Raw genomic sequence first — 25,230 nt, forward strand, 5'->3', positions numbered from 1 at the left:
AAACGAGGCGTTTCTGGCACCGAGGAGTTGTTAGATACATGATCCGGGGTGTTGGTCAGAAGCACTTTGACAGATATTTACAAGAGAGCGCAGAGGATGACAGGAAGAGGGAGAGAGCCACTCATCAGACTGAGGGGAACATGGGAAACATTCAGCCTCTCATGGCTCCGCAGAATAAACAGAATCCAACTGAACTGTCACCAAACAGGGCGTTTGGTTTTAGCAAAACCTGAAAAGTGTGGTGTGCATTTTTAATCTGCTTCCTTTGGAATTACTAATTGATATTAATTAGACTTTGGGTTCGTCTCAACCACATTTTCACATCTACACTGCAAAAACACAAAACTTACCAAGTATTTTTGTCTAGTTTCTAGTGTAAATATGTTGAAATAATTCAGTAAGTTATAAGAGCTTCCTTTAATTCTTCAACATTGATGAAAAGGAGACGTGAAACTAGAGTTTTTTTCATCAATATTAAGAAACCACTCACTTAAAACAAGCAATTATGTCTTATTGAAAAGCGACATAAGTTAATTTTGTCTTATTTCCAGTGCACTAAGATATTTGCAGTAAAAACTAGACCAAAAATACTGAGTAAAATTTGTGTTTTTGTAGTGAAAATCACTGGCAGCTGCTTTATTTCTAACTGCATTACAAAAACACAAAACCTTACCAAGGATTTTTGGTTATTTGCATTGGAAGCTAAAAAAAAACACAGTGTAAATATTATATTTCTGTATGTTTGTTCTGTTCTAAACAGCATATCGAAGCCGTGCAGATAAAGAAACTTTTTAATCCGACCTCTTTGGCATCATTTGTCCTTTTCACTCTCAACCGTCTTTCCTCTCGTTCTCGGGGACTTTTTTTGAAACATACACTCATATAAAATCTGTAAGTGTCGAAATTTATATTAAAAAAGAAAAAAAAAAAGCGTGACTCTAACGTTACATTTTGGGGGGAAACCCTTGTAATCAAACGGTGAGTGATACGGGTTTGCAGGAAAAGGCGTCTGCTGACACGCCGCAGCTTCTTCTCTCCGCACAACACAAGCAGCGCCTTCGCTTGCCGCTCGCTCCTCTGCTAGCCGCTACAACAAAAGCAGAGGACTATACCATCTGTTGACGGGGGGCCGGCGGGGGCTTAAATGGCCCACTCTGACCCGGCAATGATTGTGTGCATCTGGCGACGGGGTAGGGGAAGATTAACTGCAGCCCAGATCTTCAGAAACACTTCTGCCTTTTCCTGCAGGGCTAATCGGTCCACAGGTGTCAGAGTGATTGTTTTCTATTTGAAGCTATAAATCAGGATGTATTCAACCCCCCAACGCTCAGCTTCAGTCCTGCAGGCCGCGCCAGGAAACCATAACCTTTGACAAATGTGTTACTGCACTGCAAAAACACAAATCTTACCAAGCAGCTTTGGTTTGATTTTAGTGCAAATATCTCTTTAAATAAGAGTAAAGTAACTTTTCAGCAGAGATATAGCAGCTTGTTTAGAGTTGATCATTCATTGATATTGAAACGTCGTAATCACACTGTCTGATTTTCTCACTCATAAGACATTTTCCCAGTGTTCCCAGTGAATACGCTGCAAGTAGAACTGGTCAAGAATTATCCACTTAACAAGCTCCTACTTTGTCTTGCTGAAAAGTTACATTTTTAGTTAGTTTTGTCTTTTTCGAGTGTACTAAGATATTTGTACTAGAAACTAAACAAAAATGCTTGTTAAGTTTTTGCAGTGTGGTTAGACATCAAGCAGCTGCCAGTGATTCCACTGCAAAAACACAAAAATCTTACCAAATATTTTTTCGTAAAACAAAACTAACTTAAAATGTGATTTGTAGGTAAGTATCTTTTGCTAGTTTCTAGTGCAAATTTCTTAGTTTTGTCTTATTTCAAGTGTACGAACATAAAAGTTTTCACCAACGCACACGATTGTTTTGAGTGAATAATTCCTTTATATCGACGAAAAGGTTGTAGTTCTACTTTGCTGATTCAATTCATAAGATATTTTTCCTGTCGAAAGGGAAGTAATCTGCCAGCGGAACTTGAACTGGTTGCTAGGCGACAGGCTGGGCTTGGCTGGGGTTGCTAGGTAACGGCGTCAGCGGAACTAGAACTTACTCAATATTAAGTAATTATTCGCTTAAAACAAGCTGCTATTTCTTACTGAAATTTTTTTTTTTTTACATTTTTAGTTAATTTTGTCTTATTTCAATTGCACTAAGATATTTACTGATATATCAGTCAAACTAAAAAAACTAACAAATCTTTTTGGCTAGTTTCTGGTGCAAATATCTTAATACTTTGTCTTTAAATAAGACAAAGTTAACTTGCAAAGAACTTTCTGTAAGCTATATTTTTTTGTTTTAAGTCAATAATTTCTTAAAGTGGACAAACGGCCCAAGTTCCACCAGTGATACTGGTGTACTAGACACTGATCCATCCTGCAAGGGGAAGGAAACCAGTACATGTGAGTTTGTGATCTGGTTTTTTGAAGCTAGTTTATAGACATCTTATTAGTGAAATAATCTGCCAATAGAACTTTTAACTTTTTAAAATTAGTTGTTGACTTAAAAACAAGCCTGAATATCTTGCTAAAAATTTAGTTGTCAGTCAGTTTTGTCTTATTTCAAGTGAAGTGAGATATTTGCTCTGAACTAGAGCAGAAATACTGGGTAATATGTTGTGTTTTTGCAGTGCTGCGCAGCCACAACACCCAGAAACCAGTTTTAAATGCATATCAATCCTAACATTTCCACCCATAAACCTGCGGTGGAGGTTTCAGGCGTTTAAAAGTCGATGATTTGTCAGTGGCAGCTGCTGCAGGGTCATTAAAACGCAGTCAAGTCGTTCTGATCACAAACAATTCGACTGCATGTTTACTCATCTATAAAACGATGTTTCCAAACCCGGGTTACTCGATCCGGAAGATGCTGGCCTCTCCTGCCTGCAGAGACTCGCAGCAAAGCACCGACGGGCCATTGTTTCCACGGCGATCAGCGCAGGAGCACCAACCGTAAACACGATGTGTGTTACGCGCACACACTCCTCCCTTTTCAAGAAGACGTCGCAATTTACCGTCAACGTCTGCGTTGTTCTGCAAACGGCCTGATGCGTTTGGTCCGGGTGGGTCGGCTGCTGGTTCCTTTCCTCTGGGTTTTTATGAGTCGGGTCTGAATCGGTTGCGGAGCTGAGAAACAAACTCAGATGGCTTTTCAAGCAGACGTGACAGGAGGCACCGACTCCACCGCCGTTTGTTTTGTTTCAGCAGATTACTGCTGATATCAGAGTTTTATATCAGTTAATACTGATAATAACCGATTAGTTTCTGTTTTAAATATTGCCATTCTGGTGGCATGGACGGTTTCCTCTCCGTGTTGCTGTTTTATATTTTTAAGATGCTAAATGGGAAAACTTTAAACTGCTGATGGCTGCACTGCAAAAACACAAGATCGTACTTTTTTGGCGTCGAGTTCAAATATCTAATTTCACTTGAAGATGATTCAGAACTAATGTGATGCTGACTGTGACCTAAATAGGTAGAATTGATCTTATTTTATTTTATCCTTTGCTCTAAATCTGAATTCTGCTTTTTCTTTTTTTTGATCAAAATATACAGTTTTAGGAAAATGCATCTGTCTTCCTTGACGCGTCTCATCGATGATCTTAAATTCCTCTAATATTCCAAAAATGTGACTGAAGTTTCGGCCATTTTTCCCTCATCATTTATCCCATTCACCTTTTCTGGTAACAGTTTGAGTCATTAAGTCGTTTCTCATTCGTTAATGTCAATTTGTTAGCTTATTGACTCAAAACCACGTATTTCTCGCTTTCTGTGTCGGCTACGCTACACGCGGACTCGTTGCCATAGCAACATAAACGCCGCTTTAGGTTTCAGGATTCAACAGACAAAAACACTCAAAACATTTCAGAGAACAGAACATTCAGTCCGTTACAGTTTTACGTTTTCAGGCTTGATGTTTATTTTGTGGTTATTAATTAGTGACCGCTGTGGCAGATAAGCTGCGCTGCTATCAGCTAAGCTAACACAGCTTAGCGATGATCTGTCAGAGTTGGTGTTTAGGTCGTGTTATTTTTCTTTTACTGAACCAAAACACAGAATTCCACATCACATCTACATGTTACGGTTCTCATGGTCAAGCTAGCATAGCTGAACTACTTCCCTCTCCCTCGCTACTTTTTTTCTTAATTAAAACTTTTTACTGACCTTGTTATGTAGTTGTTGTAATGTTGACAATTTGTAACACTTAATTTTTATACATCAGGCGTATATTTAAGATTTAGCACATCATATTGATAACTTAACAGCTGAAGCTAATGCTAGCTATCGTTAGCTAGCAGCTTTTTGCCCTCCAGCAGGGAGATGGAGGCCGGTTTTGAAGTGCATGACGTCACACTGTAATGAGTCCATAACTAGCTGATAAGTTACTTTTCAGTTTGATCTTTCTTCTTATTTGTATGTATGTAGACACTACTTGGTAAATTTGTATTTTTTGCAGTCTGGGTGGTTTTTTGGGTTGTTTCTAGAAGCAGTTGAGGCCCGAATGGAAGTACAAAAACATGCAAAATGTGAATTTTGCATAATCGGTGCCCTTTGAGATCTCAGCAGAGCGAACTCTTGTCCCAGCTCTCTATTCTAACTTTAATCAGAAACAGACCAGTCCGTCTCTTTTCTTTCCCACAGAAGACACCTGCGTTTTATTGTCCTCTTCCAGTTCTGACACTTCAGCCATACCTCCGACTTTAATCACGACATAAAGCACAGACAGGAGTGAGAGTTGGAGAATAAAACCAGGGATTCAGTGGGAAAAGACAGAGGTGTTAAAGGTTTGCGGTGAGTCAGGGCATGAAAAAGCCAGAAGTGTTGGAGCCGCCGGTGTTATGAAACATCTGTTGAGCTGCAGATGAAAAGGAGGGCTGACGCAAATGAGCGCTGCTTGAAGGCCACGGTTCTGATCAGCCCCCGAGGCAGACGGACAGTCGGGCCCTTTAGAGATACTCCAACTTACATTTCTGTCAGATCTGGAGCCATTAAGAAAAACGGCTCCAGATTAACCGGTCACCAGCTTTATGCTGGTGAAAACAGACATCTGTAGGCAGAAGCTGCGTTTCCACTTTGTTGCTAATGATGAGAAACACATTAAATAAAAAAACTATTGGAAATCCTTTGGCAGCATCTTCCTAACTACTTCCTGTTGACGTCTTCCTCATTTCCACCAGCAGTAACATCCTGCGGGAAAAACACAAAATCCTGCCCCAAGTATTTTTGTACATTTTCTATTGCAAATTTATTAGTTCACTTGAAATAAGACCAAACTAACTTATAAGTAGCTTGTTTAGAATCAACAGTTCCTTAATATTCTAGTTGATTATTTCATTTTTCCCATGTTATAAGTGAAATATTTTGCCAGTGGAACCAGAACCTTTTCATCAAAATTCAATTATTATTTACTTAAAACAAGCTCCTACATCTTGCTGAAAAGTTACGTATAAGTTGGTTTTGTTTTATTTCAAGTGAACTGAAATATTTGCACTGGAAACTAGATCAAAAACACTTGGTCAGATTTTGTGTTTTTGCAGTGCAGTGGAACCAGGACTGGTTTTTAGCTCCGATATGTTACCTATAAGTCAGTTTCCCCTTATTTCAAATGTACTAAGATATTTACATCCAAAGCTAGACTTTGTGTTTTCGCAGTGTAGACCCCATCAACTCTAATGATGAAGTGAAAAACTTCTTCTTCTTCTTCTTCTCCTCCTCCTTCTTCTTCTTCTCTGCTGTTTATTCAAACATTTTGCAGAGCATCAAGTTCAGGAAACTGGTGTTATTTTTGCAAAGCCTCCAGCCTAATATCTGGCTGAAAAACATATTCACTGCAAATGCGAACTAGTAAAATGCATTTTTTCCATGAGAGATGCCGCGGTGCAAAGATACTATTATGTGGTGTGTGGGGTTGCAGGGGAGCATTTGATGGGGAAGCCAGCGAAGCTTTAGGCGTATCAACTTAATTCTAAGTGCAACAGTATGCCAAATCAGACATGCTGTTATTTTTTATTGAAAGTTGCCATGGCTGCATATGTTTCCCATTACTCTTTAGCATCTTGCTCCTCTTAAAGTTCTTCAGAGCTGACATGATTATTACGAGTATTAACAGAGTCTCGTTTGGCTGTTTCTGTTTTACAGTGAAACATCAAAGCTAGCTTAAAGGGAACATGAACGACAACATGGCTACTTTAAAAATGACTGACTGACTCTGGATAAACACGTTCTCTTAACGTCGCTCATCAGCAGCAAACGTACACGTCTGTTTCCTCACTGTCTGCGTTCGTTTGGTTGCTGCAGCTCCACCATCATTTCCGTCGCGCTGCAGATGAGCAACAACCATAAAATGCAGATGAGAGGTTTGGCACATTGTTTTCTGCGGTGACTTCAGCCGGATGCGATGTTCTGTTCTGACGGTTCTGGAGCTGGAAGACGTTCTGAATGAAGTCGGCTGCTTGCACCTCACATTAAATTCACTGATCCACATTTTATTTATGTTTTTAAATGGCTGCATTATGTACTTTCAAATATAAGTAAAGATAAATTAAACAACTAAAAAGCTCCACACTGCAAAAGTCTTACCAAGTGTTTTGGTCTAGTTTCAAGTACAAATATATTTCAAATAAGACTAAATTAAATGTAGGAGCTTGTTTTAAGTCAATTTTTTAACTATTGACTTGATTAAAAATTGACTTAATAAAGAATTAAAGTCAATAATTTAAGAAATTACATGTGTAAACCGCATATGGGAAAAATATCTTGTTATAAGTGAAATAGTTTGCCAGTGTATCTAATTGTTTTTAATCAATATTAAGAAATGACTGACTTGAAACAAGCTTCTACATTTTGCTGAACACGTAAGTTAAGTTTTTTCTTTTTTCAAGTGTACTAAGTCTAGACCAAAAATACTTGGTAGGATTTTGTGTTTTTGCAGTGTAAGCTGTCATGAACGGGTCACAGAAGCAGTTTCTTGGTTGTTACCTTTGCAGGCGCGCCGGTGGCTGATGGGCCGAGCCATGTCCCGGTAGAACCCCTCCTTGCAGTAGTGGCAGTGGCGTCCGGCCGTGTTGTGGCGGCAGTTCATGCAGACGCCGCCGCTCTTCCTTCCCGACAGCTTGTACAGCTCCATGTTGAAACGGCAGCGGCGAGCATGGAGGTTGCAGTTGCACGCTGCGAAGACAGGAGGGACGTTTTTCACAGAGGTGAGGACCCAAACGTTACACTCAGGCAAGAGGAGAAATACCTCAACGTGTTTTTACTCAATTAAAAGTAAAAGTAAAAGTAGACGTCCAAGAAATCACTAAAGTAATAGTAAAAAGTATTTGGTAAAAAGTAATGAGTAACTGATCAAATTATCATTTAATATTTTAAAATGACATCATCAGATGGACCAAAATCTAAAGTTGAGTGGAAATGTTGGTATTTTAAGGGCCAAAATGACAATAATTCATATAAGTAATAAAAAATAACAAAATCAAGACGAATGAAAGTTTTTCCCAAATCAGTTTTTTTCTACATAAAACTCATGAAACTCTAACAGAAACTGCAGGTCTGTGTCTTGTTTTGGTTAAAACATGTTTGTTGTTCATTCAGTGGGAAGAAAATCCAGAAATTTTACTCAAGTAAGAGAAGAAATACTTCACTACAAAAACACTAAACAAGTATTTTTGCTCCAGTTTCTAGTTCAAATACCTTAATACACTTTAAATAAAGCAAAACTAACTTACGTGCAACTTTTTAGCAAGAAAAAAAGGCTTATTTTAAGTAAATAATTCCTTAATATCGGTGAAAAAGTTCTATTTTTCCTGGCACCGTTGCCTAGCAACCCCAGCCAAGCCCAGCCGTTACCTAGCAACCCCGGCCAAGCCCAGCCGTTACCTAGCAACCCCGGCCAAGCCCAGCCGTTACCTAGCAACCCAGTTCTAGTTCTACTGGCAGATTATTTAACTTATAACAAAACATTTCTCCCGTGTTGCAATTTAATTTATCTTCCAGTGGAACTTTTTCGTCAACAATAAGGAATTATTTACTTTAAATAAGCCTCTGGATCTTGCCGAAAAAGTTAGTTTTTCTTATTTCAAGTGTACTAAGATATTTGGACTAGAAAGTGGATCAAAAGTACCAGGTAAGCTTTTGTAAGTACAGCGTAGTAAAAATACTCAAACTGAATTTCTTTCAAAAACGTTACTCCAGTAAATGTGACCAGTTTCTGCCCGACTCTGCGTGTTCAGACGTCAAAGTTTCCACTACATGCAACACTTTCCAAACGTGTGCGGTCCTGTGAAAACACGTGTCGCGCTATCAGAGGAGAGCAGGGAGACATTTTCCAGTAAAGCGACGGTGAGCGGTTTATAATCGGAGTCTGGCTGCTCTTCCACACATCATCCATCAAAAGTCCTATTTGCAGAGCTCATTTTCCCCATTTCATAATTAATGAATTCAGCTTTTCCCAGCTCATTAGATATTAATCTCTGGTAAGAGACGCATTAGTTTCATGAATCGGTGATGAGAAACGACTCCGGAGATCTATCAGAACCGAAGGCGGCTCAGATATGGAGGTGGGCTCCTGCTAGCTGTCTTCTAAATGAGGCGAGCAGAATAAATGGGAAACGGGACGTCAAGCTCTCCCCCACAAAATGGCTTCTCCATGTCACCTTGGCTTAAAAGTCTTCCCTCAGACTCCTCCGCACTCACAAGCTGTGACACTATTGATAAACTCTTGTCACTCTCTACATGTGAGGTTTGCATCTGAGCAGTCGATTGTGAAACCCGCCGCTCCTATTTGTGTGAAAGAGTTTGATTTAGACCCTCCATCTTTAAATCAGAGTCAGACCCGGGACCCGAAATCTGGCCGCAGCTTCAAAGTGGAGCTGCGCTCCGGTCCGGAGTTACCCACAGATAAATTAGAAACGGGTAAACAACGGTGGGGCATTTCACCAAAAATGTCAACAGTTGAGGCATGGAGGATTACAAGGTGATCACAAATAAAGCTGGCATTAGTTAGCTTAAGTCAGGAGGGAGGCTGGTGGACGGGGCGCATTTCAATAACAGGGAGTGTTTAAAATTGAATAAGACAAAATAATGGGGAGTAAGTAAAGACAGACAGGAGGAAACACTGCAGGCTTTTAACGTCGACTGAAACATCCACTCACCTATTCATTCATTTCACATAAAACGTCTTTTAACAGCATAAATGGAGGAAGATATGATTTTCTGTTCATCTGATCTGCATGCAAACTGCAGCGCTTCTAGTGTATTTCCCTTAACTTACAATTGTAGTACAAAATATCTAATGATTTACCAAAATATACTAATTCCTCCAATTATAACAAGACAATTTTCCCATGTTGTAATTTAAAGGTGACCTATTATGACTCTATGGCCTATTCAAAACATGTTCATTACAATGTTTGCACAAAGTCATAAATCTTAAATAATGACATTTTTAGCTGGTCAGTTCTGTCAACTCAAATTTTACACTAATGCAATGGTGCATCTTTGAAAAGCAGAAGTGGAGCCTTCTGCACAATCATCAAGAGTGCAGCAAGTGGTTTCTGAATGGCTGAATGGCAAGGCAACAGTAAAACACTTTGTCTTTTCCAGCAGCCATTGTACAGCGCATACAGCAGTAAAACTGGCTGACCAAAATATGCTGGAGCTCCGATTGGGTTGCTAGGTAACGGGTGGAATTCAGCTGGGGGTTGCTAGGTAACAAGTGGAATTCCGCTGGGGGTTGCTAGGTAACGGGTGGAATTCCACTGGGGCTTGCTAGGTAACGGCGCAGCGGCTGCTGATTTGTGACGTCACATTAGAAGATTTTTGAAACATTTTCCAGGCACCAAAGTGACATTATTGCTAAAAAAATTGCAGTTTTTTTTTTAGTGCTTGTCCGAAAAGGAGTGGGAGGTTTATACTTTTTAAAAAGGATACTGGATAGAAAGCATAATTTTATACTATTTTTAACTGAATCATCTAAAAATATCCCACATTATTTTACTGTCATCGTTCATCTTCCATATAACTATTTAGAAATATGTTTTTGTACCGTTTAGTGAGTTTATTTACACTGGTTTCTCTCCGGTCATCATGTTAAAGCTGCAGCTGTAACTTTTATTGGAAAATCTTTTTTTTTTTTTTTTTTTTTTTTTACTGATTTGTTCAAGTGTTGCACTGCAAAAAACATAAAATCTTACCAAGTATTCTTGGTCTAGTTTCTAATGCAAATATCTTGGTGCATTTGAAATAATGCAAATATTTTTTTCATCAAGAAATATGAGCTGGTTTTTAGTCAATAATTCCTTGATATTGTTTTTCAACATGTATTAGAGCAGGGGTGTCAAACTCCAGTCCTCGAGGGCCGGTGTCCTGCAACTTTTAGAAGTGCCTCTGCTGCACCACACCTGAATAGAATAATTAGGTCATTAGCAAGGCTCTGGAGAACTGAGGAGGTAATTAAGCCATTTGATTCAGGTGTTTTGTACCTGTGGCGCATCTAAAAACTGCAGGACAGCGGCCCTTCAGGACTGGAGTTTGACACCCCTGTATTAGAGTATTATGTTAATTTGTAACATGAGAAAATGTTCTTGTTATAAGTGGACAAATCTGCCAGTGGAGTTAGTAATTTTTAATCAATATTAAGGAATTAGTGACTCAAAAAAGCTCTTATTTCTTGACAGTTATTTTTTTTAGTTTTCTTGTTTTAGTAGAAATTAGGCAAAATAAAAAAACTATTAAGATTTTGTGTTTTTGCAGTGTAATTTCTTCTCTTTTAAACAAATTTTAAAATCATTTCTGTGTAGCTTCACTTCATGAAGCACCGTAATTTGCCTTGATATTACATAAATGTTAACATCTCACCTTTGAGTTTTATTATGAAGCCGTAAATATGAGCTGGAGCTGAGTTTGAATGGCTGCTTTTGAAGGAGAAAAACATAAAAAGTAACAAAGTCTGGCTTTAAGGAATAATGAAAGCAGTGAACATGCAGCCGCATTCACAGTCAAAGAAAAGCCTGGCACCTGGTGCGCTTGGAAAGAGGCCCACTTCTCCCGGTCCCAGACTCTGGAACGGGGGGAAGAGCGCCGGGCGAGGGCCACATTCCCAGACTGCTCCCCTATCCCATCTGGTTATTACATGCTCCGATTTCTGTGGCACGCTGCTATTAATGAAGTGCTGCTTCAGGTATACATTGATATTAAAGCAGTGGTGTTTGTTTGGAGACGCTGCTTTTGGTTTCTCTGCTCCGCTTTGATGAACTGAAGAGCCTCAGACCAGAACTGACCCCTGATCCGGCAGAGGAGCACAAAGTGGATCAGTGGGCGGATCTGAGACTCTAGTTCTCTGGCTGGAAATGAGAAAAGGGTTTGAAAACTGAGTTCAAAGCCTTTGAGGTTTCATATATGCACATTTGAAATAATGTGGTTGATCTCTTCACTGCAAAAACACAAAATCTTACCAAGTGTTTTTGTCTCGTTTTTAGTGCAAATATCTTAAAACACTTGAAATAAGACAAAACTAACATCTCAGCAACATACAGGAGCTTGTTGTAAGTCAGTAATTCCTTAATATTGATAAAAATGTCCTGATTCCAGTTTCCTGTGTTATGAGTTAAAGCTGACCTGTTATGCTTCTTTGATCTGTGGCCTATACAAAACATGTTCATTATATTTTTTACACAAAATCATACTCGGATGATATTGATATAATGATATTTTAATCTGGTCAGTTATGCCTATTTGAGCTTCATTAGGGTTTTCTGTCAAGCTGCTGCAGCTTTACAACCATACATCTTTGAACAGCAGAAGTGGAGCCTTCTGCGCAACCAACAAGAATGCAGCAAGTGGTTTCTGGATGGTAAATCAACAACAACTGTGATGAACAAATGCATTGGAGCTCTGGTTGGGTTGCTAGGTAACGGACAGAACGCCGCTCTGGTTGCTAGGTAACGGACAGAACTCCACTGGGGTTGCTGGGTAACGGATGGAACTCCGCTGGGGTTGCTAGGTAATGGACGGAACTCCGCTGAGGTTGCTAGGTAACGGACGGAACTCCACTGGGGTTGCTAGGTAATGGCACAGTGCCTGGTTTTTGAAATGGCTCACTTTCCAGACACCAAAAACCGTGAACATATTGCCAAACACCGGCTGGGTGTTTGTTTTTGTTGTTTTTCAAGTGCTTTGTTTGTTTTTACAAACGGTAAAAACTGAAATGAAAGTACAAAAACATGGAAAATGGGAATTTTGCATAATCCCATTTAAATAATCTACCAGTAAAATTAGTATTTCATATCAATAGTCAAGACTCTGAACAAGCTCCTTCATCTTGCTGTAAGTTCTGTACCAAGATATTCGCACAATAAACTAGACCAATTTAAAATTCATTTAGTAAGATTTTGTGTTTTTGCAGTGTTCTTAAACATCCTGAAAAAAGCGTAATATCACCGTTGGGTTCCTCTGTGTGTTGGTGCATGTGAACCGTTCCTCAGGCTTCCCCTGCAGGATCGTTGACAAAGAACACACGGCTCAGATGGTTCACCAAAGTTATGCAGGTCGAGAACCGTGGTTACCATCAAGCGTCTGAAGCGCGCACAGCTGTGAGCAGTTGCGTCCATTAACACCTTGTAGGGGGAACATAAAAGCATCGGATTGCCGTTTCCCCCCCAGTGAGGCAGCGTCGGCCTTTTCACGGCTTCTTCTTGCCTCACTGCTGTGCAACACAATCTGCCGACAAAGCCTGGACTCGGAGGGGATATGTTCAGGTGTGGAGAATGTGAAGAAATCTCTCTGAAATTAACCTTTAAATGATTTGACATGTGTAGCGGCGAAGGCTTTAACTCCACCGTGACATGGAGAATAGAAGAATTTGTGTCTGGGATGAAAGACAAGCTCAGTGATTGGAAACGGGACAGGAAAAGAGAAGGTCAGAGGGCACGGTACTGTATGTTAGCAGACTAGAAAGGTGAGGAAACGTGTGTGTGTGTTTGTGTGTGTGTGTGTGTGTGTGTGTGTGTGGTTTCCGTGGTTTTTCCTGCGATGCTTATGGGTTTGTTTTTAAGTGTTTGTCCAACCTGCTCAACCAAATCAGATTCAACAGGAATAATCCACCATGGCTCCGTTTCCACTACAAATGTGAACAAAACTTTGTCAACAAATGTTGATAAAACGCAACTTCTCAATTATGGTGTTTCCATTAATTAAAAAAAATACAATCAAAATCACACGTGAATAAGTTTGTGATCAAAAAACACACAACACCTCCTTATCCAACTACTTCCTGTCATCTTCTTTGTCGTTTCTGCCAGTAGTAACTTCTGGTTGTTGATCACGTGACTCGTGTGATGTGAAAAAAATGTTTCCCTTCCAGGTTTGCAGGAGAAAAAAAGAACAAACACAATTTCGATGTGGGCAAAAAATATACAAAAAATCAAAAGCACATCTCATCTTAGTGCCAAAACATTTTATCGAAAAATCTGACTTTTTTTGAAATTGGCATATTTTTATTTAAGCAAATTTATGTCAAATTGCAGAATGGAAAATCAGCTACTGCTACAAGTTCAAATTTTTTTTACAAAAATAAAAAGTAAAAAAAGTGTCACGACGCAGCCTAAAATACTGGAATAGGCTTATTTTTCACAAATAAGTTGGAGTTTTGGTTCGCAGAATAAATCTGCAAATAGGTAAATCTACTGCATATCACTACATCGTTAAGACAGATTCATATCTGACTTGGGCAGAAAGTAGAAAACATTTATTTCTATGTATTTAATTACCAAAAATCTAGATCTGTAAAACTGGTATGGGACGGTCAGAGCTGTTAAAAAAATCCCTGATTGGTTCATTTCTAGCCTTATTATTTTAAACACGATTTATAATTCATATATAATATTACAAACACTGCAAAAATACAAAACCTTACCAAGTATTTTTGTCTTGTTTCTTGTGCAGATATCTTGAAATAAGAAAGTTACTTAGAAGTAAGTAAGTAAGTAAGTAAGTAAGTAAGTAAGTAAGTAAGTAAGTAAGTAAGTAAGTAAGTAAGTAAGTTTAAAGTCAATAATTCCTTACTACTGATGCAAAAGTCAGAGTTAAATCAGATGATTACTTCATTTAAAACGTGGGAACAATGTCTTGTTACAAGTGAAATGATCTGGCAGTTGAACTAGAACTCGGTTGCTAGGTGACGGCTGGGCTTGGCTGGCGTTGCTAGGTGACGGCTGGGCTTGGCTGGCGTTGCTAGGTAACGGCGCCAGTGGAACTAGAACCTTTTCACCAATTTACTTAAAATAAGACACTATATTTTGCTAAACCAAACGTGAAACGTAAGTTTGTTTTGTCTCATTTCAAATGTACCTGTTTGCACTAAAGACTAAACCAAAAATACTAATACTAAAATACTAAATAAGATTTTGTATTTTTGTAGTGAAGTATTTCTACTCTTTTTGTTTGTTATTTTTATGAATTATTGTCATTTTGGTTCTTAAAATCCTAAAATTTCCATTTAACTTCATATTTTTGATCCGTCTGAAGATGTAATTTTGGAAAGATTTCATGTTTTTGAAGCGAAAGTCACATCTTTTCCTTCCATGTTTGAAACAAAGTCAGCGAAAGTATAAACGCATAAGTCTTTACCCCATTACAAACCCAGTCAACGATAAACTCTGCACAGTTTCAAAGCGGTGTCAGGTTTTGTCGTAGCAGAACCGTCACAGAAAGAAGACGCTCTGTGGATGTGGAGGGAATCAGACGCTACTGGAAACGCTGCAGATATTCTCTGATCCTCCAGAAACTGGCTCACGGCTCGCAGTTCAGCTCAAAGACGCGTGAAGCTCGTTTCTCACGTTGTCGTGGAAATCCAACAACAAACAAGCTTCAGTCTTGGCAAAAGGAAAAGATGCTGAGACAAAAAGGGAGAGGAGGCGCAGAGAGGAGGAAAATATTAGAGAAGAAAAGCCTTTCAGCACCTTGTCACTGAGCCGACGTTGCCAAATGGTAATTGTTGTAGGGGAAAACTTCCCTTAGTGTAACTTAGATATTTATCTCCATTTTCTCTTTGTGGACACGCCATCAGTTTATCATGTGAAAATCCCCCAATGGAGACAAGAAAAACACAACAGAACCTTTCATCTATTGTGACTTTGCTCATCTGAAATTACTTGCTTGTATTATTTTTAACATTTTAGTTTTTAAAATGCCAGAATTTCCTCCAAACTTCTTATTTTTCTCAGTCTGACGTCGTCATTTCTAAATGTTGAATCAAACGTGATCTAACATTCACTTCTCTTTGCTCTGGATTCATTTCTTGGGCGGATACTTTTTACTGATATGCTGAAGCGGTTCGAAGGTTTTCTGTACCAAAGAGGATAAAAAGAAAAGATAAACGAATTCTTGACTTTTTCTCTTTTGATCTTGAGAAAAAGTCAGAAATCTTAACGTTTTTTTTTTTTTTTTCAGTGTTCCTAATCCTTTTCCATACGCTTCTGGACAAGAAAAGAGCTTAGTTAGATTTTTCTTCTGAATATCAGGAAATAGTTATTTTAATCTATTTTAACAGGTGCCTGCTCTGAATAAACCCCCTCTCTCCTCCGCCTGGTGACAAATTGGCCCTCGAAGTCCACTCTCAACGCATAAATGCTAGCGCATTAGCGGAGCGCGCCACCTCTCCTTCCCCTCTCCGTATGTCAGGGATAAATCTAACCTCGTTTCTCGTCCAGCGTGAAACGCCAAAGCCAAGCCGGTGAGCGCAGCCAATTGATTTTGGATGCCTGTGCAAAACCCAAATCCCACGGCTAAAATTGGTCGTTGAAAACTGGAGGGCTCATACCGCCACCTTCCCCCTCCGGGCCGGGCAGCCGTCCAGACGTGCTGCTGCCCCCCTCGGGCGCTCTCTCTGCCTGGCAAAACATGCTACGCTACAGTGTGTGAGTGTGTGTGTGTGTGTGTGTGTGCGTGTGTGTGTGTGTGTGTGTGTGTGTGTGTGTGTGTGTGTGTGTGTGTGTGTGTGTGTGTGTGTGTGTGTGGGCTAGGTTCCACCTGGCTGCTCCAGCCACCTGCTCAGGGCACCGAGGGAAACACCCGGTTAATTAGCTCCTCATTATAGCCAAACCAGACCAGAGAGCACACTAAAAACACTCTCTCACACACACACACACACACACACACACACACACACACACACACACACACACACACACACACACACACACACACACACACGCTTTGAGGTGTTGTAACCACGACAGATTCAAGCGACTAAAGGCACAGAAAGGATGAAGTGAATCTCGAACAGATGTAAACTCTTTGAGCGCTAATGAGCTGTAGACAACAAGCTGAGCCCAACAGATAAAAGACGCTAACGAGAAACTGTAAAGCTTCTGCCTCTCCGTAACGAGGCGGCTTCAGGTCCGCTTTCTCCTGGTTTCGACGCGTCTTTGACCACATTTCAGTCCCCCGCTCTCCCCACTTTGTGGTTGGCCTCAAACTGTGATCTTAAGAGCAGTCTCTTTACAGCTCTCTTCAACCTAAAGTCCCCCTAATTCTCATACTTTCTCCTCTTTCGCTCCACTTTCCACACATATCAAATGCTGCAGTGAAAAGATCCAGAACTGGATGATTTTCAGACGAGTCAGACTCAAAATTGTGATCTTTTTCAAAACACACATGCTGAGTACTGCCAGGTAGAAAACTCTGTTACTGTCGGTTCTATTCAGTATCAATAAGTTTATTTGATAGTCTGTTTGCACCAGTTCTGTTTAATCCACTTTAATCCGACTCCAGTCCGCTTGCCTGGAAAGTCCAGTTCGTTTGAGGAAGTGTGAATCCTAATCTGACTCTTATGTGGACCAAACAAACCAAACTCTGATCCAGCTACACTCCTTGGTCTCGGTTTGGTTGAAGTGAACTCACATGCATATGTGAACGCCAACTGTACCAAAGATTGATCCAAAGGCAGGAAGTAGACTACAACGCAGGGCATTGTGGGTAAATACAGCTAAACAACGCGTTAGACACCGACTGTCAGGTGTGAACAGACCCTGAGAGTAACTGTGTTTCTGTCAACTTGTGGATATTTTGAAGTATCACATTAAAAACGGTTGATAGAAACGGAAATATTTCAATTAACTTCCTCAGTTTGGTAAAAAAAAAAAAGTTTTTACTCTTCAGGTGATTTTAGGTTTTTCTGAAAAAGTGTTAATTTTCTAAAACGGGAGATGGAAACACATTTGCCATTAAAGTTCTGATATCGCAAACATCCTATCGAATGGAGGGTTTGTGCCATACCAGAGGCACAGAACTTAGAAACCGCTCCACAAAGAGGAATTGGACTATTTCACCGGGCATTCTGGGTAAATACAACCAAAACAAACGCACTATTCCAGCGCTAGCAGGTTAAATGGCTCATGGTCTTTAGCTAAAGACAAAACAGAAATCCTTTTTGTGTACAGTTTTGTGAAGAAGAAAGTTGCGCTCAGTGTCTTCTTCAGAGGTTTCCATGTAGAGCCCCTACAGTCACATAAAGGCCATTACAAAGTCAGCCTTCTATCACCTGAATAACATTTCCAGGATCATCCATTCGTTTACTTTGAGACGCATTGATTAATGAAACAGTCTGCCTAAAAAACATAACAGATTTATAAACTATTATTTTACACCTCAGTTTTTTTGTAGCTTCTCTGCTCGTTTTCTCTTTCTGCGTGGCGTCAAACAGGAAGAAACTTTGACTAGATCCCCCTGGAGCGTTGCCAGGTTGGGGGCGTGATGTCGGTGCAGAGTCGGCTCTGTTCTCTTTCACTGGTCCAGTTTGCTTCCTCACATCTAAACATTGTTATCTCCACTCTGCCACCAGTTTTTCCAGCCTGCAGGCTAAATCCTGCCGTCTGCGGAGGAAACTGCGTCTGCAGTCAGATTCTCACCGTGTATCGGCGTGAGCCGGGGGAAACTGGAGCTGTTCTATGTCCGACTTTACTGACGGCATATACAACTACAAGGACTTGGCTGGTTTGGGAAAACAAAGTGACAGATGGAATATACTGTTTAAGTTCATTAACTCTGCCAAAGATAACAGAAATAGTTGAGAATTCACTTGAAAGTTCACGTTTAAAAGGAGAAAAACACAAAAAAGCAGAAAGGGGTAAACAGTGTGTGGCCTGAATTACCATCAAGAGAAACAGTGAGCAGTATTTTGTTATTTTTTTTAAAATCTTATTATAACTATTATGGTTAGTAGAAAACAATAGTGTTTTTCTTTAGTTATGGTTTACTGAAAAATATGACCTCACCTTCATTAAGAAAAGGTTCTTTGTTCATAAAAATAACATTTTTACATTTAAAGATCTGTAGCCAGTTATTAAACTGAGATCTGTCAGAAACTGTTGGTGCCTCCACTAACCTGCTGACACATCATTTTTTGACTCGTGCCTTTTTTTTTTGCCAACTTTGAAAACATTTACTTCACACACATTTTTTCCCAGATAAAGTTTGTGGTTTTATGAACTTTCAGTTGACTAAAGTTCATCATTTGTGCTGAAGTTTATCGGCTGTTAAGAATTCCTCAGACAGTTTGCGTTCATATTCATGCTCTTATTCTAAATGAAAACTTTTTCCTGGCCTTGTTACGTAATCGCCGCAGTGTTGACGATTAGTAGTAAAGCACTGCGACCCTTTTTCTTTTAAACATGAGGCGTACATTAAAGATTTAGCCTGTTATTTTGACAACTTAACAGCTAAAACTGATGCTAGTCACTGTTAGCGCGCAGCGTTTTGCCCTCCAGCAGAGACGGGGCAAATCTTGTGCCCGTGACGTCATACTCTTTCTGATTGTAAATTAATGTTGTAAATTAATGTTGTCTTATTTCATGCACACTAAGATATTTGCGCTGAAAACTAGACCAGGTAGGATTTGTGGTTTTTGCAGTGCATTTTTTGCTGCACACAGCACTCTTCACTCTTCGGCTCACCACTACGCACGACTTTGTGTTGCTCTGTCACATAAAACTCCAATAAAAAGTGTTACAGTACGCAGCTGTAATTTGACATAACATAAAAAGGTTCGGGGTGTATGAATACTTTTGAAAGACGTATTTTATCCTAATAGTCTCCAGTTCTGGCTGCAACCAGAAAAACCAATTGGCAGCCAAAAAACACATTTTCTCATGCAGTAAAGCAGAGGGAGTTTGCAGCAGCATATAAATTATGTTACAAAAACACAAAGAACTCAGGAAAAAGTAGGTAAAATAAGTAGCAGGAGAGGAGAAACATCTCCTGGCAAACAGTCGCTCCTTGACAAAAGTCAGCCCAGAGAGGAGAGGCCGAACGGTGACGGGCACCTCGGGAGGTGATTACTACCATCTGTGAGGAAGAAGCAGTGTGGGCCAGAGAAAGCAGGGTGGGCACTGGTTCTGCAGCTTCCCCAGTTTGCTTTGGCACTGGGATGAAACACTGCAAGGCACAACTAGGCCACATGTGGCGTTCACACATGTATCCGCGCTCACACGGCGCAGAAAAACCTCCGTGGCATTCGGTCTGTTACTCGACACTTCGCTGTCTTTAACAATCGTTTCTCCATGTTCCATTTCTTTCTGCAAGAAAAGCCTTTCTGGGTGGTTTCTCAAAAACAGGATTGCATCAATCCCCTTCGGGTTGGCCGCGGCCCAGAGCGAAACCCTGACAGCAAAGCTGCAGCGTAAACTAATCACACCGAACAAACTCCGGAGCTTTCTGCAGACAGCCGGAGCTCAGGCACCTCCTGCCTGATGACCTCATCGTGTTGTTGCATTTCGTTGACCGCAAGCTAACTTTGTTTACTACCAAAACAATATTAAAGCAACATCCTGTGGCTTTTGTAACATTTTTTAAAAGAAATTTTAAAAGCGAACAAAGACGCTTTAAATGGATAGTTGAGGATTTTTGAAGTGAGATTCTGTGAAAAACAGAAAAACTACTTTTTTTTGGCATCTTCAGTTTTCTCAGATTAGTTTGTCTCAGAGGCGACATCCAGTCTAATTCACCTCTACTGTCCTAAAACTTATCCTTTCTGAAAATAATCCTTGAAATATAAACTTGGTTATTAAACCTTTAAGTCACTTAAACCAGAGTCGATAATTTATTGGTCACAAGGGATCAAATTAAGTTTATCCGAGTTCATTTGTTGTGTTTGTCAAGTTAATAAAAGTCAATAATTTAAGTTTGACAAACTTCAGTTACTTATGACCAATTAGCACAAGTTTTTTTAAGAGCTCTGCTTATTTATTTATTTTTTTCAGTGTAATTCCTTCCTGAAGTCCAGCTGATCTGAGCCCAACATGCACAATGGACATACATCTGAAACCTAGCAGAGCCAATAGAAACAAGATTTAATCTAGTAAAGTAGCCGGTGGTACTGCTGGTGCACGTTCATGTAAATATTGTTTGGTAGCCATTAGCAACCAAATGCTAATTTCATTCAGATCATCCAGAGTTTGATCCTGAGGAATTACACTGAAATTATTTTTGCTCTTCTGCAACATTTTTTAAGTTTTAAAAAAACCCAGTTGGCCAAATGTTCTGAAGCTCTCCTGGGGTTGCTAGGTAACGGGCTGGAGTTCTGCTGGGGTTGCTAGGTAACGGGCTGGAGCTCTGCTGGGGTTGCTAGGTAACGGGCTGGAGCTCTGCTTGGGTTGCTAGGTAACGGGCTGGAGTTCTGCTCGGGTTGCTAGGTAACGGGCTGGAGCTCTGCTGGGGTTGCTAGGTAATGGGCTGGAGCTCTGCTGGGGTTGCTAGGTAACGGGCTGGAGTTCTGCTCGGGTTGCTAGGTAACGGGCTGGAGTTCTGCTGGGGTTTCTAGGTAACGGGCTGGAGCTCTGCTGGGGTTGCTAGGTAACAAGCTGGAGCTCGGCTGGGGTTGCTAGGTAATGGGCTGGAGCTCTGCTGGAGTTGCTAGGCAACGGTGAAGTGCCTGCTCATTTGTGACTTTACATTCTGAGTGTTTTTGAAATGATTTATTTTCACCAAAAACCATTAACTTATTGCCAAAACATCAACAGTTTTTTTAAGCATTTAAGTTGTTTTTTTAGAAGCAGTAGAGACCAAAATTGAAGCATAAAAACGGGCAAAATGTGAATTTTTGCATATGTGTCCCTTTTAAGTGAATATAGTAACTTTTTTATTATATCACCACTAAATAAATCCAGAATTATTCCTTTAAGTCACATAAATAAAGATCGTTGCTCTCTTAACCTCCAGCCATGACGTCACTGATCAGTTTTCTAAACATGTTTTACTCAAAACAACAGAAAAAAAGCATGTAGATCCTATTCTTCTGCATGTAATGATTAAATATAATGCAGGTAAAGATATTAATGTTCACGCTGGCCAAACCGTACCAGTTGAATGTGGTAGATTTCAGGATCCGCAGGTGTAAAAAGCCCGTTGGCCGAGCTGCTGGATGACTGGGCCTGACCTCTGCCTGCCCTTGAGACGGCGAGGGAGGGGAGGCTATTTTGGAAGTCTAATCAGCAGGAATAACCATCTGCCGCCTGTCAGTGAGGTTATTGAGGAGAGAGATTTACCAAAGTGAGCATAATGAAGGGGGAGTTTGTACTTCAGAGGTTTTTCACTGTTTCCAGCTCAGTTAGCTTCATCTGTGCCATGTTCTGGTTCTGCTCCTGGCCGCCGTTTCGCTTGTGACACGCGAGTCCAGCTGCTGGATCACAACGTTTTCCCCTTTCTAGCTGTCGCTACTTCGACATATCGCTCTCCACAAACAAGGGCGGCGCCACCAAAGCCGCAGAACCCCTCAAAAAGCCTCAGCTCACCCGTAACGTAGAGCATCTGAACTCCTGTGGTGTGAAAGGTTGAACCCGACTGTCGTAGTCGTGTTGCAGAAATATCATCCATGTGATGTATGGAGGGAAAATAGGAATTAAATACGACGCCGGTTGAGTTTGGTGCTTTGCAAGTTTTGGCCAAAATCACCAAACTGAAAGTATTCATTCAAAAAATTATTAAATTTCAAAGGCAAAAATGTGATTATTGTGATTTTATCTTTGTTGCTCTACATCTACAAACTGCATTTAATTAAACAATGTGAATAATTTGTAGGTCCAAATCATAAAAACAGCTTCACAGAAAACAGACAAGCATCAGATTGGATCTTAGCCAATATGGGAGGAGTTTGCCATATGTTTGCTAATGAATGCTGTACGTATATACCAATGAATACCTCGCCAAAAGGTACATTTAGAGCAGTAATGACTAAGTTGAGGAAACTAAAATCGGAATTCAAAGATAATGCAGGAAAGAACACCTGGTCATGGAAAAGTCTGGAGGAAATGTTAGGTGAATGGGGAGCCTCAGCAGCCAAAATAGGAATAACTCTGGTAGTAAAACTAACTTATAAGTAACTTTTTAGCTTGTTTTACGTCAATAATTTATTAATACTGAGTTTTAAAAGTTTTAGTTCCAGTGGCAGATATTTTTGATTACCAGTTATTTTCCCATGTTATAAATTAAATGCCAGTGGGATTATTTAGTTTAAAAAGCTCAGCAATGATGCGGCTTTCGTAGATCGGACAGCAGGAAAGGCAGATCCATCAGCCCAGGCATCCACCATCCATCCACACATGGTGGCGCCGCCTCCCCGTCTCAGTAAACGTGTGTTCATCCATCGTCCATCGCTCCCTCGCCGCTCGCAACTTCTTTTTGAACGCCCTGTTTACACTGATGTTGGAGTTATTTTGTTAATCCTCCCGGAATGACGGCAAACTCCGAATTAGTTTGCTTCACTTCCTTTTTCACAGTAGCAGTGAGATGGGCGCGCATGGAGTCGCAGATGAACAGGGACGGTGATGCGTGGAAAAACCTATCTGGTTTTTACCGAGGCATATGCTGCAGAACTCTGACAACAGTTCTGATTGGTTTATCGCTGCTGGTAATGTCCTCTGATTGGTTTATCGCTGCCGGCGTACGTACTTCGTAGTCTCTGTGTCACGGACAGATTTTGGATTTCAGTCCACACATAAGGCGCACCGGATTATAAGGTGCACTGCTGATTTTTGAGAAAATTTAAGGCTTTCAGGTGCGCCTTATAGTCCGGAAAATACAGTACTAACATAATCGTCTCCTGACGTGTTGATCAAATTACCGACTTTGCCCGAATTCACAGCAGATGATTTATGTCACTACATCCTGAACAGAGTTTCCCCTTCAAGTCTGAAAAACGTACAAAAGACGAGATGCTAACCAGTTTTTTTTCCATTCATGCTAGGCTACATGACGGTGCGGCATTGTCTCCATGGTTACCAACGGTTGGCTGCTGTCTTATCTTTCCCCATTAAAAGTTATAAAAATAAAATGACACGTTTGGTTTCTGTCCTTGTCTGTTCATGCAGCCGGCCGCGCAGCATCCTATGGTCATTTTAAAGTAAAATCAACCAAACAGAAGCGACATTAGGGCTACCAGATGCCTGTTTTCTGAGCGCATTGGTTGTTTTGATGTCCGTCATGGCGGAGCGGCAGAGTCCTGACGTCACGTAGCTACGTCACGCGCTGGCAGACTCTATTAAGGCGTGATGTAGCGTCCCCGGATCTTTAAATCAACATAAAGTATTTACATTATAACTTCAGCCATGCCAACAGAAAAGCCAGCGCCAACTTGCTCTGATCCATCTGTTTCCTCCTCCTGTCCTGCGGTTTCGGGCTCAGCGGAGATAAATCACGGCTTTTTCCACCGCGGCTCCCTCAACGCCGTTCATGAGGCTGCCGTCTTCCACCGCTGCAGCAGGGATTTGTAAACCTGCGTCTTCAGGGACGATTCATGGCGATGAAGGCGGCACATAGGTGTGTGTGTGTGTGTGTGTGTGTGTGTGTGTGTGTGTGTGTGTGTGTGTGTGTGTGTGTGTGTGTGTGTGTGTGTGTGTGTGTGTGTGTGTGTGTGTGTGTGTTGGTGCAAGGCTTGTCAAACATTGAGGAAAACTGGAGAAGAATCACACAAACCAGTCGGTGGAAGTTTTTCTTGTTTGGGGTAAAAATTTAAGAGACGACTAATTAGGGCACATGTGTCAAACCCGAGGCCCGCGGGCCACATCTGGCCCACCAAAGCTGTTTATGTGGCCCTCAAGGCTCCAGAGGGGCCACATGAAGTATTTTTATTTGATGTCCGGTGCTAATGTCTTAGTTCACTCGAATTAAGGCAAAACTAACTTACAAATAACTTTTCAGCAGGATATAGGAGTTTGTCTTTAAGTCAATATTGGTTCAAAAAAATACAAATCCCACAGGCAGATTATTTCACTTAGAACCTGGGAAAATGTCTCATTATTAGTGAAATAAACAACCAGAGTATCTAGCACATTTTTATCACTGCTTGCAAAATGATCAATTTAAAACAAGCTCAAATATTTTGGTGAAAGGTTCCTAACTTTTTCATCAATATTGAGGAATTATTGGTATAAAACAAGCTGCTTCTATTTCTTGCTGAAAATGTCCTTGTTTGAAGAAACCAAACCAAAAATACTCGCTAAGATTTAATGTTTTTGCAGTGTAACTTGACTGAGTGAATCTAAGGCAGCAGTGGAGTAGAAGTAAGAAATACTGCCACCTGGAGGTGGGAGTTGGCATCACTTCAGCACAAGATTTTTGACACTTTTTGCAATAAACACAATTTTGCACTAGTACAAAAATTTCTGGGATTTTATTGATTTTGTGTAAATTTCTGCCAGGAACTGGAGGAACTGATTGATGTAATTTTGCTTCTGGAGCCCAGAGGGCCACAGAAAACTTTACGGCGCGCCAGATTTGGCCCCCGGGCCTTGAGTTTGACACATGTCCTCTGGTCCAGCACTTCAGGAAAACAAAAACAAAGACAGACGTTCTCAACACAGTTACCCTGAACCTCTGCAGACGAAGTGGGAGTAGCTTCCTGGCATGTTTAAATGCATGAGCAGGTATAGCGTGCAACCAGCGAGAAGGCCTGAACCGCCCTGCCTGAGCTGCAGCATGAGGTCATCGGAGCTGGCCAGCAGAAACCTGGTGGTTTTGTCCAGAGGCTCTGGATCGAAGTGACAGATCAATCCCACAGCAGAGAGATTTACGGGAAGCAGGTACAACACTTCGCAAGCAGCCACGGGACATTTGAAGGAGGGCGTGTGGAAAAGCGTGAGCGAGAGCCCACTGAGGGATTGACAGGATATTGTTGAA

General features: G+C 40.7%; 1 protein-coding gene and 1 long non-coding RNA gene across 3 annotated transcripts in view; one reads left to right on the forward strand and one right to left on the reverse strand.

The window, feature by feature from the left end:
• Positions 1-25,230, forward strand: part of LOC145549123 (uncharacterized) — an 89,912-nt gene that overhangs the window by 45,337 nt on the left and 19,345 nt on the right. For both annotated transcript variants that reach the window (XR_014085087.1, XR_014085086.1), the window contains exon 2: positions 7,053-7,265. This is a non-coding gene — a long non-coding RNA (uncharacterized LOC145549123). The remainder of the gene's footprint in view (positions 1-7,052; positions 7,266-25,230) is intronic.
• Positions 1-25,230, reverse strand: part of ntn2 (netrin 2) — a 64,054-nt gene that overhangs the window by 17,501 nt on the left and 21,323 nt on the right. The window contains exon 3 of the mRNA XM_008436404.3: positions 7,045-7,233. Coding sequence (XP_008434626.1) covers positions 7,045-7,233 — 189 coding nt within the window. The remainder of the gene's footprint in view (positions 1-7,044; positions 7,234-25,230) is intronic.

The sequence above is a fragment of the Poecilia reticulata genome, chromosome 19 (assembly GCF_904066995.2).
Source record: "Poecilia reticulata chromosome 19, P_reticulata-male-v2, whole genome shotgun sequence".
Classification (NCBI taxonomy): domain Eukaryota; kingdom Metazoa; phylum Chordata; class Actinopteri; order Cyprinodontiformes; family Poeciliidae; genus Poecilia; species Poecilia reticulata.